This window comes from Populus trichocarpa, chromosome 10 (assembly GCF_000002775.5).
Source record: "Populus trichocarpa isolate Nisqually-1 chromosome 10, P.trichocarpa_v4.1, whole genome shotgun sequence".
Classification (NCBI taxonomy): domain Eukaryota; kingdom Viridiplantae; phylum Streptophyta; class Magnoliopsida; order Malpighiales; family Salicaceae; genus Populus; species Populus trichocarpa.
The window spans coordinates 18,202,081-18,218,631 of NC_037294.2; the positions used below are offsets into that span (position 1 = coordinate 18,202,081).

General features: G+C 35.0%; 3 protein-coding genes across 7 annotated transcripts; 2 read left to right on the forward strand and 1 right to left on the reverse strand.

Annotated features, from left to right (window-relative positions):
* Positions 1 to 2,094: 2,094 nt before the first annotated feature.
* On the forward strand, positions 2,095 to 4,797 carry LOC7474413 (ferritin-3, chloroplastic). Its single transcript, XM_002315103.4, has 8 exons — positions 2,095 to 2,521; positions 2,839 to 2,922; positions 3,042 to 3,102; positions 3,227 to 3,314; positions 3,946 to 4,007; positions 4,202 to 4,267; positions 4,375 to 4,438; positions 4,549 to 4,797. Exons 1-8 carry the CDS (start codon positions 2,205 to 2,207, stop codon positions 4,599 to 4,601), a joined length of 795 nt encoding a protein of 264 aa, XP_002315139.1. The 5' UTR covers positions 2,095 to 2,204; the 3' UTR covers positions 4,602 to 4,797.
* A 3,017-nt stretch (positions 4,798 to 7,814) lies between these two features.
* LOC7464624 (uncharacterized) lies at positions 7,815 to 13,818 on the forward strand. 2 transcript variants are annotated; one of them, XM_024609343.2, is made up of 12 exons: positions 7,815 to 8,104; positions 8,260 to 8,350; positions 9,313 to 9,606; positions 9,741 to 9,899; positions 10,240 to 10,380; positions 10,514 to 10,570; positions 11,029 to 11,167; positions 11,670 to 11,774; positions 11,960 to 12,150; positions 12,259 to 12,300; positions 12,384 to 12,471; positions 13,340 to 13,818. In XM_024609343.2, exons 1-12 carry the CDS (start codon positions 8,007 to 8,009, stop codon positions 13,369 to 13,371), a joined length of 1,437 nt encoding a protein of 478 aa, XP_024465111.1. In that variant the 5' UTR covers positions 7,815 to 8,006; the 3' UTR covers positions 13,372 to 13,818. The 2 variants fall into 2 exon arrangements, with proteins under 2 accessions (XP_024465111.1, XP_002315140.1); XM_002315104.4 differs by lacking the exon at positions 13,340 to 13,818 and having other exon boundaries at positions 7,817 to 8,104; positions 12,384 to 12,864.
* LOC7464625 (cell number regulator 13) lies at positions 12,948 to 16,533 on the reverse strand. 4 transcript variants are annotated; one of them, XM_024609344.2, is made up of 7 exons: positions 15,613 to 16,256; positions 14,316 to 14,668; positions 14,112 to 14,218; positions 13,833 to 13,904; positions 13,602 to 13,708; positions 13,395 to 13,488; positions 12,948 to 13,172 (listed from the first exon to the last, which is right to left on the reverse strand). In XM_024609344.2, exons 1-7 carry the CDS (start codon positions 15,991 to 15,993, stop codon positions 13,120 to 13,122), a joined length of 1,167 nt encoding a protein of 388 aa, XP_024465112.1. In that variant the 5' UTR covers positions 15,994 to 16,256; the 3' UTR covers positions 12,948 to 13,119. The 4 variants fall into 4 exon arrangements, 3 of the variants coding, with proteins under 3 accessions (XP_024465112.1, XP_052312656.1, XP_052312655.1); XM_052456696.1 differs by lacking the exon at positions 12,948 to 13,172 and adding an exon at positions 16,317 to 16,533 and having other exon boundaries at positions 13,196 to 13,488; positions 15,613 to 15,975; XR_008060395.1 differs by having other exon boundaries at positions 13,020 to 13,172; positions 13,395 to 13,632; positions 13,763 to 13,904; positions 15,613 to 16,257.
* Between the last annotated feature and the right edge of the window lie 18 nt (positions 16,534 to 16,551).

A 16,551-nucleotide genomic window follows, 5' to 3' on the forward strand; every position in this document is an offset into this window, starting at 1 on the left:
GAATTTGATCGCAATCCCAATTTTGTTCCTGATTATATTTTAGCTGATGTTGTTGCGAGCTTAAGAAACCAAAAAAATCGTAGTCCTTGTCGGATGTATTTCATACGTGATGAAATTGTAGATAGTTTAATGAAACAATAAAAAATATTTTATATAAAGTATTATTTAAATTAAAAATTATTTTTTAAAATTATTTTATAACCTCAATTTCAAAAGTATTATCAACCAAACACATTAAATTACCTTTTGTTCAACCTCAATTTCAACTACAGTTTTAACCAAATATACATAAATACCAAATCAACCTCAATCAAAGGTACTTTTTATAAAATATTTTTTTTCAAACCACAACCACAATAGTTACCGCAATATAAACACACTGACTTAACACAGCTCAATTTTATTTTATTTTTTAAATAAAAATCTTATTATCAAGACAAGAAGAAAAGGATCTTGCCCTGATCCCATAAGCAAAACTCGTTATCGAAGTTCTAATTGCTACAAGTAGACAAGAGTCTATCCCCTAAAAAAAGGGTGGAGAAGAGGGAATGAGTCGAGGGAAGATATCGTGACTGTCTTGTTTAGGTAACCTGTGCTTTCCTCACGTTTAGCTTTACGAGACATGAAATGTGTTAATGATTTTATTTGAAAATATATTAAAGTAATACATATTATTTATTTATTTTAAAAAATATTTTTAATATCAATATATTAAAATAAAAAAAATTTATAAAAAACTAATTTTAAATAAAAAAAATTAAATCTTTAAAAAACATCATTTCAAACATGTTGAAAAACAATTTTTAAGTACGAGAAGTGTCAATTGTGAGGAGGGACTTGAGATCATAACAGCTAGGTCTTTTGCATGAAGAGAAAAAAATTGGTGTACTGATTAGATATTGGTTGGACACTAATTGCAGGGGTTATACTACCATTTAATCAATAGAAGATTTTATTATTAGAATATTAGCATTTAATCAATTGAAGATTTTATTTCTAGAATTTGGGCCCTCGATGGGAGGGGTTTTTTTTTTTTTCTTGATAATAAATTTGTTCGGTTTTTTGTCCCTTCTCACATTTGGCTTCTAGCAACCGATTTATTTCCAACCAAAAAAAATAAAAAACCTTGCCGCAATTCTAGAAATGAAACCTCCAATTTCAGCGAGTGATTAAAAGCATGTTTAGGTTTAAAAATAAATTAAAATTTTAAAAATTAACGTATTTTTATACTATCTACACTGTTTAGGAACACGGTTAAATTCATATTTCTAAAAAAATTTAAATTATTTTTTTACTTTAAATTAATATTTTTTAGTGTTTTTAAATTGTTTTGATGTGGTGATATCAAAAATAATTTTTTAAAAATAAAAAATATATTATTTTAATATATTTCTGAGTGAAAAACACTTTAAAAATTACTGTATTTTCACACTGTTTAAACCGTGAACCGTGTTCCTAAAAATTTTAAAATTATTTATTTACTTAAAATTAATAATTTTTAAGTGTTTTTAGGTTGTTTAGATTTGTTGATTTCAAAAATAATTTTTAAAAAATAAAAAAATATATTATTTTAATATATTTCTAAATAAAAAATATTTTAAAACATAATTACAGTTATATTTTCAAACATCTCCTAAATGCTAATGCACGTCGACCTCCCCCCAGTTGATATATTTACCCCCACTCTCTCTTTCCTTCCTTCAATACAAAAGACCTAACAATTATAAACTGAAATTCACTCTAGTACTTCAAGTCTTCATCTACCAAGCTCCATGCGAGGCAACTCGTAAATGGTAGCTATACAGAGCACAGTAACGCTCTTGACGAAACCCAACATTGGGAACGAGAATATTCCCTGAGTGAATTCATCCACTCTTAACTTTTTTGACAACTAAAAGTTTACACCTTTATTTTTTGGGACGATATATTCCAGATTCTCCTTTTAAATGAACTCACATGTGACTACCATACTCCTTTCCAGTTCGTGCCACAAGCCTGACACGCGCTCCACTCCGCCTTCCTATCTTCACCGTCCACCTGTCCCACAATCCAAAGGTCAATACCTCTCCTCCTCTACATTATATGCTCTCTCCCTCACCACACACAAACACACGCCACACCAATCTCTCTTTTTAATTCTTCTTCCTCTTCATTAGAAATTTCAATACCCGTTATTTCATCTTTGTTCAGTAAAAAAAAAAATCATGTTACTTAAGGCAGCACCAGCCTTTTCTCTATTGAACGCGACAGGGGATAATCTGGGTTCCCTGTTTCCATCTGTTTCTTCTCTGTCTAACAAAAATCTTTCTGTTTCCCCTTCATTTCTTCGCTCAAAAACTGGGTCTGGATTCGTTGTTTGTGCCTCAAAGGGGGCTAATAATAGACCTTTAACTGGTGTCGTCTTTGAGCCTTTTGAGGAGGTTAAGAAAGAACTGAATCTCGTGCCTAATGTGCCACAAGTTTCTCTTGCCAGGCAGAAATTTACCGATGAGAGCGAAGCCGCCATCAATGAACAGATCAAGTGAGATTTCATTTTTTCAAGCTTCTTGTTGAGTGACCATTCTTTTATCGTCAAGAAATGATTGATTTGCTTTAATTGATATAGAAAATGATTTCTTTATACTGGAACTGGATTAAAGATTCTATATTTACTTTTCTTGTGACATGTTCTTTTTATATGATGTTTAATTCTGATCTTGCGTTGGTGTTTTCCATATTTAGATCTATGTTTCGTGGTTCTTTGGGTTCATCTATGTTTCGTTTGAGTTTTTTTGGTGAAGTATATCGCTTTAGTAATCTGTTTTCTAATCATCAATTATGTCGTTTTTGGAATGGCAGTGTGGAGTACAATGTCTCATATGTGTACCATGCGATGTTTGCCTACTTCGATAGAGATAATGTGGCACTCAAGGGCCTTGCCAAGTAAATTCCCGTGGAAATTCTCTGTTTTTTATAAGCTCTCTCTTTTGTTTTATGTTTTTAGCTCTCTCTTTTGTTATATGTTGTTAAAGCTGATTCATAACATTTTTTTTTTCTAATAGGTTTTTCAAGGAATCTAGTATCGAAGAAAGAGAGCATGCTGAGAAATTGATGGAATACCAGGTGATTAAATTCATAATTTGATATAGTTATTTATTGTTTTTTTCCTTTTCAATTTAGCGCTGGGAGTTCTTTATTATGTTCATAATGTAATTGAATCCTCGGTCATTGTTGTTTAATCTCATAGAATAAACGGGGTGGAAAAGTGAAGCTGCAGTCTATTTTGATGCCCCTCTCTGAGTTTGATCATGCGGAGAAGGGAGATGCACTGTATGGTGAGTTTTGATGGGCGTTTATATGTTGACAATGAGGAGTTTAGCAAAATGAAGTTTTTTGTATTTATTTATTGAAGCTGTTGTGTGATGTGAAAAATGTCCTCGGCCGGTGCTTTTTAATGTTTTTCTCTGCTTTAATCCTGACATAAATTCAGGGGAGAAATTAGTTGATTGACCGTGTCCTTATATACTGAACTGATCATGCAAATTCATGCTGTGGAGGTATTGGAATGTGATTGATTTTACCAGGTGTATTCTGAGTTTCTCAATCAGGGCATGGTTATCCTTCTCCTTTTTTCTTTTTTTTTTTATACGTAGCTGTCGTGGCACAGGGTATACTTTGTGAATTCGAGGTGAATGGAAATATTCAGTGTTGAAACTACATGGGCTTCCGTTAATAATCACAAGTTAAACTTCACAAGCGGCTTCTCAAATACAAATCTTCATTGTGTTCTTATGCTTGTGATGTGTGTTGAACTTGAAAGAATTTGTATGCATCCATAGTTTACAAGAACTTACAAGCAAATGACAATACTTCGTGCTGCATTGCATTGGTGTCTGCTTTGTTAAGTTATGATGTACTTTGTTTTATCTTTAATTGACCTGATTGTGGTTGTTTTTCTTGATTCAGCAATGGAGCTTGCCTTGTCTTTGGAAAAACTAACGAATGAAAAGCTCCTGAACTTGCATAGTGTAAGACATTTCTATCCCTCAATTTAGGATTTAATGTACTTCATTGCATGGTAAATTTCAGTTTGCACTCAGCAGTGACTGACGAAATGGGGCCATGCTGCAAGTTGCATTGCCTTTTAGATAACAAAATCTTTCAGGTCTTTCTAGTTTTGTTTGCCAAGTACGTAGAAATTGAATTAAGTTTTGTTCAACAGGTGGCCGAGAAGAACAAAGACGTGCAGTTGACAGATTTCGTTGAAAGTGAGTTTTTAGCTGAGCAGGTACGTACAGTTTTCATGTTGGTCTACTTCCACCAGCATTTATTTTTCACAGTTATGGCAGGTCAGCTGAATTTTGATTTTGACCTTTCAAATTGCTTACGTTGTAGGTGGATGCTATCAAAAAGATCTCAGAATATGTTGCTCAGCTGCGAAGAGTGGGTAAAGGACATGGTAAAGATCTCTATCTTGTGCAAAGTTCTCCCTTACCTTTATTTATTTATGAATTTGCACTGCGCATTTGCTCATCCTCTAAACTGTTGTTCTTTCTTTGAAATTATCAGGAGTGTGGCACTTCGACCAGATGCTCCTCCATGGGGAAGAAGTAGTTGCATAATCATGAAGCCATCTTGTTTTCTACCTTGCTTGAAGTACCATTTAGGAGGGCGTTCTGTGCCTATCTTTTTGTGTTAATCATTCTAGTTTTTGCTAAGGGATTTTTGGGGTGTGGTTGGTTAGCAAAGATGCTTTGTTGTCCAGGATTGAACATGAGTTTAGCCATCGTTTCAAAAGCTTGAAGGTAGTTAAAAATATATGGTTGTCCCCCTTCACTCTTAATTTTATTGTACCTTGTTCTGCAATGGCTACCACAGCGAAAAATGAAAAAGAAGTGACTAGGGAAATGGTAATGGACCACCAGCCGCTGTACTCATGGTCTGATGATTCAAGTTCTTGGTGGTCCTGTATACCTGGACCATGATATGATTCTCCAGTATTCTCGATTTTTCTCTTCAGCCGCTGAAAAGGATGGAAAGCCTAGCCGCTGTTGTTTGGGCGGTGGTCTTTTTCGCTGCATGACAACTGGCCCTTCGATTTGCCGATAAGTTCTCATCAATACGGACAGGATCTTCTATCACTGTCAATTAGGGGGTAAGGTTGTGCTGTATTAATTATCTAAAATCAACCGCTGATCTTCTTTCGCGCTGTCACTTAGTGGGTAAGGTTGTTTTCTATTAATCAACCGTCCCCACGGGATAAAGAAGAGGTTAACCGTGTCCGATTAAGCCCCCAAATATAAAGACATGAGATGAGATTTACGTCCGCTGCCGTGGATTTATAAAACAAATATATTTGATAGTGTTATAATTATAAATCAGCACTAGATAAATAATAAAAATTAAAGATAAGATGGAGTAAATATTTCATGACAAAAAAAAAAGTTGTGTTGGTGATCAAAAACATAGAGACTGAACAAAATGGTTTATAGCAATCTATAGTGTTTTGTGAGAAAAGATACAGTGTTTTCGCCACATGATTTAGCTTTTCAGTTAATAAAAAAATAAATTACAAAGCTAAATTCTTTACCAACTTAATATTAAAAAAAAACTAGCAAAGATAATTTTGGAAGGAAAAAAACCCATGAGAAAAAACGTTGTAGCAATTGACAATGTTTTGTGAAGAAAACTATAACGCTTTTTCCGATAAAATAAAATAAAAAACCATTTAGAGAAATATTGTAGCAATTCACAGTGTTTCGTGAGAAAAACTACAACGCTTTCCTTATATGATTTAGCTTTATTGTAATTATAATTCTTAACCAACTCAATATTAAAAAACAAATCGACAAAGATAATTTTGAAAAAAATCATAAAAAAACACATGGAAAAACACTGCAACAATTCACAGTGTTTTAAAGAAAAAAAAATTACAAAGCTAAATTCTTAATCGGCTCAATATTAAAAAAAATAAAATTAACAGAGACAATTCTAGAAAAAAAAAATAACAAAACAAACACCAAAAAAAGAAAAAAAATCATGTTGGAAACACTATAGCAATTTACAGTGTTTTGTGATGAAAGCTACAATGCTCCCCCACATGATTTAGCCTTATTTGTAATGACTTGTAATTGTAATTCACAAACAACTCAATATTAAAAAAAATAAATTTGAAAAAAATTATAACAAAAAAAACCATGCGGAGAGACATTGTAACAATCCACAATGTTTTATGAGCAAAGCTACAATGTTTTCCCCACATGATTAAGTTTTATTACAAAATTAAATTCTAACCAACTCAATATTTTTAAAAAAATTCGACGAAGATAATTTTGGAAAAAAATATCACAAAAAAACACACAAAAGAAATTAGAAAAAAACCATGTGAGGAAAAACTGTATCAATCTATAGTGTTTTGTGAGGAAAAACTTGTATTTACTTGTAATTGCAATTCTTAACCAACTTAATATTTAAAAAATAAAATTGACAAAGATAATTTCAGGAAAAAACATAACAAAAACAGAAAAAAACCATGTGGGAAAAAACACTATAGCAATCAACAGTAATTTTCGAGGAAAGTTACAGTGCTTTCCTCACATATTATAACTGTAATTTTTAACCAGCTCAATATTAAAAAATAAAATAAAAAAAGATAACTTCAGAGAAAATCATAAAAAAAACCATGCGGAGAAACACTGTAACAATCAACAATGTTTTAAAGAAAAAAAACACTACAAAACTAAATTCTCAATCAACTCAATATTAAAAAAAATCAACAAATATAATTTTGAAAAATAAAGAAATAAAATATAAAAACTATGTGGAAAAACATCGCAGCAATCCACGGTATTTTAAAGAAAAAAATTAAAAAGCAAAAATTTTAACCAAGTCAATATTTAAAAAGTAAAATCAACAAAAATAATTTTGAAAAAAAAATAAATGAAAAAAAAAATAGGAAAGTTGAAAAAAAAATTTTAAAAAAAATAACTTGAAAAAAAAAGAAAAAAATTAGCAAAAAAAAAAAAGAAAAGAAAAGCACTATGAATTATTGTTGTAATCCACTGTGCTTTTGAGTGTAGGAAAACAATAATTTCCTGACACCATATTAATTAATGATTTTTTTGTTTTCGGACGTGCTTGTCGTTTGGCAAATACATTCATTGGATTGGACAGTCAAGAAAGTTGATAGCCAGAGGCATAAAGAACACTCTCTCTCTCAAAAATGCCCATACTAATTACTTGCCAGTAGGAAAACTGGAAAAGTCGAGGCATAATGGAAACCGAATTTCCATTCTACTGGTACTAGTTAGAGATCGAAATTTCTGTGTTTCATGTGAATTGTTTGGGCCTGCCGCGTTTATCTTCCGATATCCAATGATGAAGCGAGAATACATGAAGCCCAGTGATCGGACTCAATCCGAGGACTTGGGCCTAAACTAAACTTTGACGGGCTGAGATATAGTTTGCATTGATGATGTTTGCGTGGAAAACAAGTATAGACCAGTCATAGCTGCGAACTGACTTTGATCGATTAGGGTTCGGGGATTCTAGAAGTTAATTTCTTAATTTTGACTATGTTACCATATAGATAAATATTTTACAAGAAGAACACAATACTTTAATTCAATTTTTTCGTTATATTAATTATAAACAAACATGTCTGGATAACGTGTCGAATCAATTTTATTGACCAACTGTTAACTCGGTGATGGCATGGATGGACCACGTTCGTGACATTATAGCATAGAAGGATCTAATCAATATTAAAAAGAGTAAAACGGTAAGAGAAAAACCACGTGTTACCCTTCTACTGGGTCAGTTACATCACGTCGAAAAGTCAAAGAAAATGTAAATAATCTGAAACGATCAAGCGACTTATTCCAGTGCGCGCCAGAGCTCTTTCTTTCTCGCCCTGGAAACCGTGGAGACATCTGCTTCGTGTTTCCGTACAGAGAATTTCCATACATACATTCTCCCTTTGCCACTCTAGAAACAGAAAGAGAAGAGAAAAACAATAGAAGCAAGCAATGTTTGCTATTTTGAAGCTTCTGTTGTTATCGATATCGTCGCAATTAAATGCTGATCAAGGTTTCGATGTCCGTCGCCACCTCTGCACTGTAACGAGGTCTCTCTCTTGTTTCTACCATTTTTATCCCATCTTTTACTTTCTAGGTAATCCAATTGATTTTGTCTGTGGAATAACGAGATTAATGCTCGAAAACAAGCAAACTTGTAGTTAGCTATGTGTAATTATTTAATTGATTGATAAATTGTGTGCAGGTACGATGTAGCGAAGGATATGGCTAACACTTCAGCTGTAGCTGCCAATAATATTCCTAATGGATGCACTCCTATCCACGTAAACCTTGTGGTAATCTTCTCTGTTGCAAATTTTTAGATAGGTGTTTTCTTCCTGTTCATGTTTAATGTTTGACTAGTGAAAGTCCGCGTCATCGCTATGGATCTGCGAAATTTAAAAGTAAATACAGCAGCTCGAGTCTTTTCTGCTTATAATACTAAAATGTTGTGCTTAAATTTGAATTACCTGTTAATGTAGCAAGTTTCCTATAAAACTAGATTAAGATCCGAGATTTTGGCAAGTAGCTGCTCGAGGAGATGACTGATCACGAAAGATGTTTAGGTTTAATTTTTTTTGTTTAATTTTTTTAGTATGATTCAATTTCTAGTTTTTGGGCATGGTTTTGCACTTGTTGTCACGGAGGAATTTGAATTTCTCATCTGTCCCTGTAGTTGATTCTTGCCGGACTCAGACTCAGGGTTTTTAAAAAACGCATCGACGCTCATGGAATTACTTGAAGCATCTTTTTCTTTACGAATAAAAACTTTCTGCTGTCAACAGAATGTTATTGTGCCCTTGAAATCAGGGACTTTCTAACACATCAAATATATCGTTTTGACCAAAGTCAGGGAAAAGAGCTACTTGTAGTTTCCGAGTTATAGAAATTCGTAGAACTTCAACATGCAAGTTATCATTTAGAGTAATTTGGTTGTTAAATGAATCTGTTGGAATGAGCCATGCATTCCCAGGGTGGGCATCACTTGCAGAATTTGCTTAAACCAACATGACTTTTTCCTTATTTTTTAAGGGATTATTTCTGGAGGGAGTTTATTTATTTCTTAGTACTATTTTTATGATGGAATGATCCTTTGCCTGGATATTTTATGTTTTAAAATTACTTTGGAGGCTTCTTTTCTGATTTAGTGTTTTAATTTGCTGGGTTTATATGCTGATTTCTTCTACTGCCTGAAGTGATTTGTTGCTCTGATAAAAGTTATTACCATGTTTTTTGAATTTCACTTGTTACTTCCTAGGCAAGACATGGAACTCGTTCTCCTAACAAAAAACGGATGAGAGAGTTAGACAAGTTGGCTTCTCACTTGGGGGAACTTATAAGAGAAGCTGAAGAACAAAATTTGTCTTTGGAGAAAGTTCCGTTGTGGTTGCGGGGATGGAAATCTCCTTGGAGAGGGAAATTGAAAGGTGGAGAATTGATCAGGAAAGGAGAAGAAGAATTGTACAATCTTGGAATCAGGATTAGAGAGAGATTTTCAGAATTATTTGATGAGGAATACCACCCAGATGTTTATCCTATAAAGGCTACACAGGTGAGCTCTGTTCTAAATACTCTACAATGAAAATGTCTCACCTAATCAATTCCCACTTTATACCTGTGCTGTTCTCCTAGTCTTTTACTATTTTATTTCACTTACTTCCTTCTTTTTTCTCTCCAATGTGCTAGGTTCCTCGTGCATCAGCTAGTGCTGTGGCATTTGGCATGGGGCTTTTAAGTGAGAAGGGAGGTCTAGGACCTGCACAACATCGAGCTTTTGCTGTTACAAGTGAAATCCCTGCTAGCGACATTATACTGAGGTTTCATGATTGTTGTGGAAACTATAAGGTAATATCCAGTTCTACTTTTTTATGTTGAAGTTTTACATCTGGATTCAAACCTTACAGCTTGTACATTGTAAAACAATATACAATTTGTGTGGTTATTTACTCTGTCTTCCCTTTTTATCTGCCCAATACCATGATAGCTTAATTAATGTAAAAGAATGATTTTCTTTGTAAACGGTTTTTAGATGGGGCTTGTAGATTTGAATACTAGATGCAAGACTTGAAATTTATTGAAGTTAGTGGAAGCATAAAAGTTGTGGATTTGCATGTAAGCTCATGTTCTCTGCCCAGAGTTGTTATGAGGCAGTCAATTTCCTCTCATATCACATATATGCATTCAGGATTTTAAGAAGAGGCAGGAGCCTGCTGTTGATAAGCTAAAGGAACCTGTACTGGATGAAATCACGTCTGCATTAGTGAGCCGCTATGGGCTCAAATTCACTAGACAGGATACTGCTACGTTGTGGTCTCTGTGTAAACAGGTGACAACCCTGTCTCCATGACTGTTCATTATGATACAAATTTCATTCCGTTATGATTCCTGATTTTATCTATTTTTGTATATTTAATTTACTTACTTTGATGCAATGTGCCCTTGGATTTTCAATTTGTCAGGAAGCATCTGTCCTGGATATAACTGATCGAGCTTGTGGTCTTTTCAGCCCTTCCGAGGTAATTTGAATGCTGATGCTGTGATTTTAGGTTTTATTTATGTTTCTCCATAGGCTAATGCTGATGATAAATCAGTCCGCTGATCACAATTTTCCAACTAGATTTTTATAGGAAATTTCAGTCGTCCTTAATAATTATTCCCTGTTCACTTTTGTGGAAGTCAATAACGTAGTGAAGTCTGTCTATTTTGATCACTTGAATACTTTCATCTTTGTTTTTTTATTTTTTATTCGGGTTCATGGGCTAAAAGAAATGACAAAATAAAATGCTTATGTTTGGATTAACAAGAAAGTTAAAGACATGGTCGATTAACTTAAGAAAATGTGCATTTGCAATTATATGAAACGAGTGTTTTTATACAGAAAGTCTGCAATGATAATTCATTAATGCAAATTGAAAAAGTATTCTCTCTTTTGTGATTTATTGATATTGATCAGCTTACCTAAGCACATACTTAGGTTGCTTTGCTGGAGTGGGCAGATGATTTGGAGCTGTTTGTATTGAAGGGTTATGGTAATTCAATAAATTATCGAATGGGAGTGCCATTGCTTGAAGATGTTGTCCAGTCCATGGAGCAAGCCATTAAAGCAAATGAAGGTAAGTCAAGTTGTCAAATGTTAGAGACTGTATGCTTGTTTTATGCCTTCGATGAACTGCATCCCTTTCTTTAAGTGACATTATTGTCTCATTGTTGAACAAAGAATATTTTAACTTTAATATGCATTAGTAAGTTGCGGACAAGGAGGAACCTGGTGAATTTTTTTTTTTAATCTTTATTTCTAGATTGGCTATAATGAGGTTAGCATTTGGCACAAATCTAAAACTAGCTGGCTCGGGCTCAGCATTGAGTTTAGCAACCATCAACACCGAGTTAAGATGGCTTGGCCCACCGATGCAAATTAGGATCTGTCACGCTAATCCTGGGTGGTGGAGGATTTGTTGTGTTGGCCCAATGTCCTGCAGATACCCCAGTTCCTCGTAAATCACCAAAAGAAGAAGAAGATATATATGCATAATCGTTAAATGATATTGAAGAACCTTTTCCTGATCTAGTAAGACTCGTACACTTCTTCTTCTTATTGGGCTTTCATTCTATTAGAAAAGCATCCTCCTGGAAGTTATGAGAAGGCAAGGCTACGGTTTGCACATGCAGAGACCGTGGTCCCATTTACATGCCTCCTTGGACTTTTTCTTGAAGGATCTGGTGAGTTGATTTCATTCTTAGACTCCCTCTTCGGCATTTGTGCCTCTGCATGAACGCAACTGTATTATGACACTTTTATATGGCTATCGACTTGGCTAAAGATGCAATACCTCCATAAAAGATAGTTATGTGTTTGTCTCTGTGTGCTATATCCTGAATCACTAATTATTTTTACCGACTTTCAGAGTTCCAGAAAATACGAAGGGAAGAACCTTTGGAGCTCCCTCCAAAACCTCCTCAGAGTAGAAATTGGCGGGGCAGCATTGTGGCACCTTTTGCTGGTAACAACATGCTGGTCCTGCACAGCTGCCCGGCAAACTCTGCAAGCAAGTACTTTGTCCAAGTACTCCACAATGAACAACCGATTCCAATGACGGTATATCTTGCTAGTTCACTTGCTTATTATGCATATGTTTTTTGTGCTTTCTTGATATGAACCTTTATAAATTTTCCAAATATTGACTTCTTTGTGTTTTGTTGATAGGGTTGTAATGGTTCCGATTTTTGCCCTTTTGAAGAGTTTAAGGTACTAGTATTATCAACTCTTTGGCGTTAATTTACATGATCGATTCTCCTATGCTGATTCTAGTTTCTTTTTTCTTTCTCCAGGAAAAAATAGTGGCTCCTCATCTGAAGCATGACTATGATAGTGTGTGCACTGCAAAGCTGGAAGAACCAGAGCAGAAACCTGCAAGCAGTAAGTTATCACAACTGTTTCGTTGTCTATTATCTCTACAGAATGATGATACACGGTCCACCAAGGATGGATTATAGTTTGTTATTGAAAAGAAAGAGAATATTTCTTGCATGCTACTTTTTCTTTCTTGTCGCTCCTCTCTGTATGTTGATTTTCAGCCAAGGCCAGCTCTTCCTTTTAGCAGAGTTCAATTTGGTTTAATGTCACTGTCTCACGGCATTGAACTTACTGGCTCGATTCTGAATTCCAACCCAGTAGTTTTTCTGACAGATCTGACGCTGCTTCTAACAGCTCTACTTTTTTGTATACCTGACTGGTTAATGATCTTGTAATTTTCACATAAATCACCTGATGGATTTTGCCTTTAGTTTAAATACCATCCCCTTTCTGCCATGATGGAAATTCCACTGGTCTTCTAGATAGATAGCTGTTCATGCAGCGCCTTGGCAGAAGCTGCATGTACCGCATTGTGCTCATTTAGAAATAGGTTTCACTTAGCGTGTACTCCTTTTCAAGTCAACTTAAAGGTACAATATGGCTCCAACACATTGTCTCTGCAGAATGTTCCAGTGCCATGCCTTTGTTAAAGTGTTTATTTACATGTATCTAGTAAATAGAACTTGTAGAGAGCAGCATATTGTTCAGGAATTAAGGCATCATATACTGGTAAGGCGGAGGAATCATCTTTCTCTCCGGGCAACCTGCAAGGAATTGAATTCATCATCAAACTTCCTGTAGCAAAGAATTACCCGTCTACTCATCTTTTTTTCTTGCACAAACTTTTTAGAAAAATGGTTGTATCAAATCTAAAACACAGAATTTCAATTCTGCCAAGAAGTATTGAAATTGGGCTTTTAAAATCTGGCAGTTCCGGTAGCCAATGGCCCAAATCATTTTTAGAGGATAAATTGCACCGCATGTACCTTCAAAGCCTCTGACTTCAAGCTCTCGCCATTCTTGAACCATTGCACAACAGCAACACATGAAATGAGTTAAGAAGTCATCACATGACCCTCCCTGCAAGTAGTATATTTGTCAGCTGCTTCTACCTTCGTAGCTCAAGCCAAAAGGATGTACAACTTTCACAAGGAAGAGCTTCGAAGCCCTCCTCCATAAAGAAGAAAACCAACCTCAATGTCGAAAAGATGCCGAATTTTTTTCCTGATGCAGCAGGTGTAACAGCAACATCCACAAAAAATAGAGTACGCCATTAGATCATTAATCGCACGCTCGCGAGCTTTAGCAGGAATTAAAGAAGAGAAATATTAAGAGAGTTAATTTACGCTCAAACCTGTTATTAAGTACTAAACTAGCTCGCCTATATCACGGCTCTAAAGGGTTTTTTTTTAAGCTAAGCTTACATGTCTTTCCTTTCGACACCACATTGGCTATCCTTGAAAATACACCACAGGGATAAATGCAGGTCTTCAAGCCTGCAGTAAAAAAGTTAAATAAAAAAGTAAATATATATAGAAATCGAACTAATCAATGGAACTAAAATAGCAGGAGGCAAGATTTGAATCGAAGTAACAAAACCAAGCACATTAGTAATTTCTAGAGCAATAAGCAGACATAGACAAGAGTCACCCCTGCATTTATATAGTTAGCTATGCATAAGAAAGGGGATTGGGAGGACTCACTCAAACATGGCTCCTTGCAACAATCAAAAAGATCAACCTGCCATTCAGACTGGCACTTATCTCCAGGCTTTAGGACCCCATTGCTGGATCTTGCATTGGTTATGTACCTAGAATCATAAATCCCCAATTAATACATACCTTAAGGTACTTCACAAAACTATTAAACATACACAAAAGCTTCACCAGAACTGTCTGGACACATACCCTGAGACAACATAAGTTGGCTCATTAACAAGAAGTTTCGTAACCTTCTTTGCAGGAACATCATTGACGACATTTTCTGTTACCTCAATTAGATGTTCAATTACTCGGCATTGATTTGGCTCCTTGCTTGTTCTTGATCTCTGCAGCTCAATCTGTAATTTCTCTTTTTCTTCTTGGAGAGCCTCCTGGAATCCCAAGTCAGGATATCTGCGAGATAGAGACTTCTCCAACATGTTCGCATCTTTCTTTGAACGGTCAGGTTTTAAAATCACACTTTGAGCCTCTACATCGTCTTCATCGAGGGTATAGTCTCTTTGATCCTCTTCAATTGCCTGCCAGCCTTCCTTTATATCCTGCACATATCTATAATTTCAAGACCAACTTGTTTGAACTTGAACTACTACAAGGCAGGTTCATGAGAAGGAAAACATTATCGAACTCAAGCGAGAGTGTCGCTTGTGAACATTGCTATAGCAACATAAACATCATCCATTCCTATTTATATTTATATGGTGAATCAGTGCCTTTTCGCATTGCTTTGGTTCTGAACTATACAAGAGGCTGTCCAAGCTAATATATTTTGCAGCAACTAGTGCTCTCTCTTGGCTAGTTTTGAGAAAGCAGTGAGCTCAAAAGCCTATTAATTATTTTTCAAATTACTACTTTCTTTGTCATGAATAAGAAGTTACTGCACCATTACTCTCGATCACACCGACATTATTTTCACTTCTGTTGCCAATCTATTCACTGGAGACAGGAATATTCATGGAATCAGAGTCCTTCGTATCTCAGGGGTCCACCAACATCGTAGGGCCAACCTGTTATTAACGGTACAGATTATAGTTAACCGTCCAGAGAAAGCGCAGGATTTTTTTTCTTGCCCACCCTAAATTCAACAAAATTAAGCATGCTTTAGGATATGTTTTTAATAAACAAACAGTTCTTGCTTCTTCAACATGTCTTTTCACTTTTCAGAAACTGGAGATAAAAACAGTCAAACATCCTGCTTTCACTTATCTCCTAGTGTCTAGTGCCCAGAGAAAATAAATGAAGAAGAAAAAATAACGCATTCTCGGGTAAAATTTTCAAGGGAAAAGAATATATGGATTTTTGCACCCTCATTCGAATCCAAGAAGAGATATTCATAAAAAAAAAAATATCAATAAAAGATTCATGTTTGTATAAAGCAACTTGATTGGATTTCTACCAGAGGAAAAAAACTTGATTGAATGTTTCATTTAAATAGGTGCCATTAACTCTTGAAAAAAGAAGAAGGAAATAATCTTTTTTACTTTACCTGCATCCTGAACTCATGGACCAGAGAAATCAAGGGTACAAGCCTAAGATACCTATCAATTTCATCATGAACTTGTCTAAACTGATAAACGACACTCCATCCCATAGCAAGCATGTATAGATAGCTCTTTTCCTTGCAGCTCTCCACCAAATCAAGTGCCTTTCTCAAAGCTTCCTCTAGACAATCCAATGGCTCTTTTGTAGCAGGCAAGTTCACCAGGTCCGTTGATTTTATCTTCTCCAGCAGGTTGCTTATAATCTTCACGTGCTCTGCTAGTTGCTCGCAGTTTTTCTTGTGCGCGGTGGCGTTTCTTGCTGATGATATGATCATGTTTGCAAGGCCTGATGTGTGTACTCCTGCTACCTGTGCAAGATTTGCCATGTTTATAAATTTTGTAGCTTTAGAGAGAAAATGGAGAGAGCAGTGATCACTACAGAGTGTGAAGGGGAGTTCAGCATTAAATGAGGTGTTTAAGGAAGTGTTTCTACTTTTTGGGTTTTATTTGCTTTGTTAAAGTTCAAATTTAACACAGAGGCCATAGTTTACAAACTCCGTAAAATGAAGGGATGGAAATGAACTAACATGTTCGATAGTAATTTGTTTTAACAGACTAGATTATTTTCACAATATATTGGTTTTAAGTTGCTAATGTATTTACAGCTGACAACAAACAATTTCTTAATGACAAGAAGGAACGGACTAACCTGCAAAGGTTGAATGCAATTATGCTAATGATAATATTTATTTGGATAATCCTCGAGATAATGGTGATATTTACTTATATATAATGAAGGGTAATGTGTGTAATGATGGCCCAAATAGTACCCCAACCACACTTTAATTTCTCTCGAATATGGCGGCCGGTGAAAGATCAGCTATTCCATCCTTTTATTCAGTTCCTTTTCATCTCTAACATTTTCCTTCTTGTCTAAGCAAGCA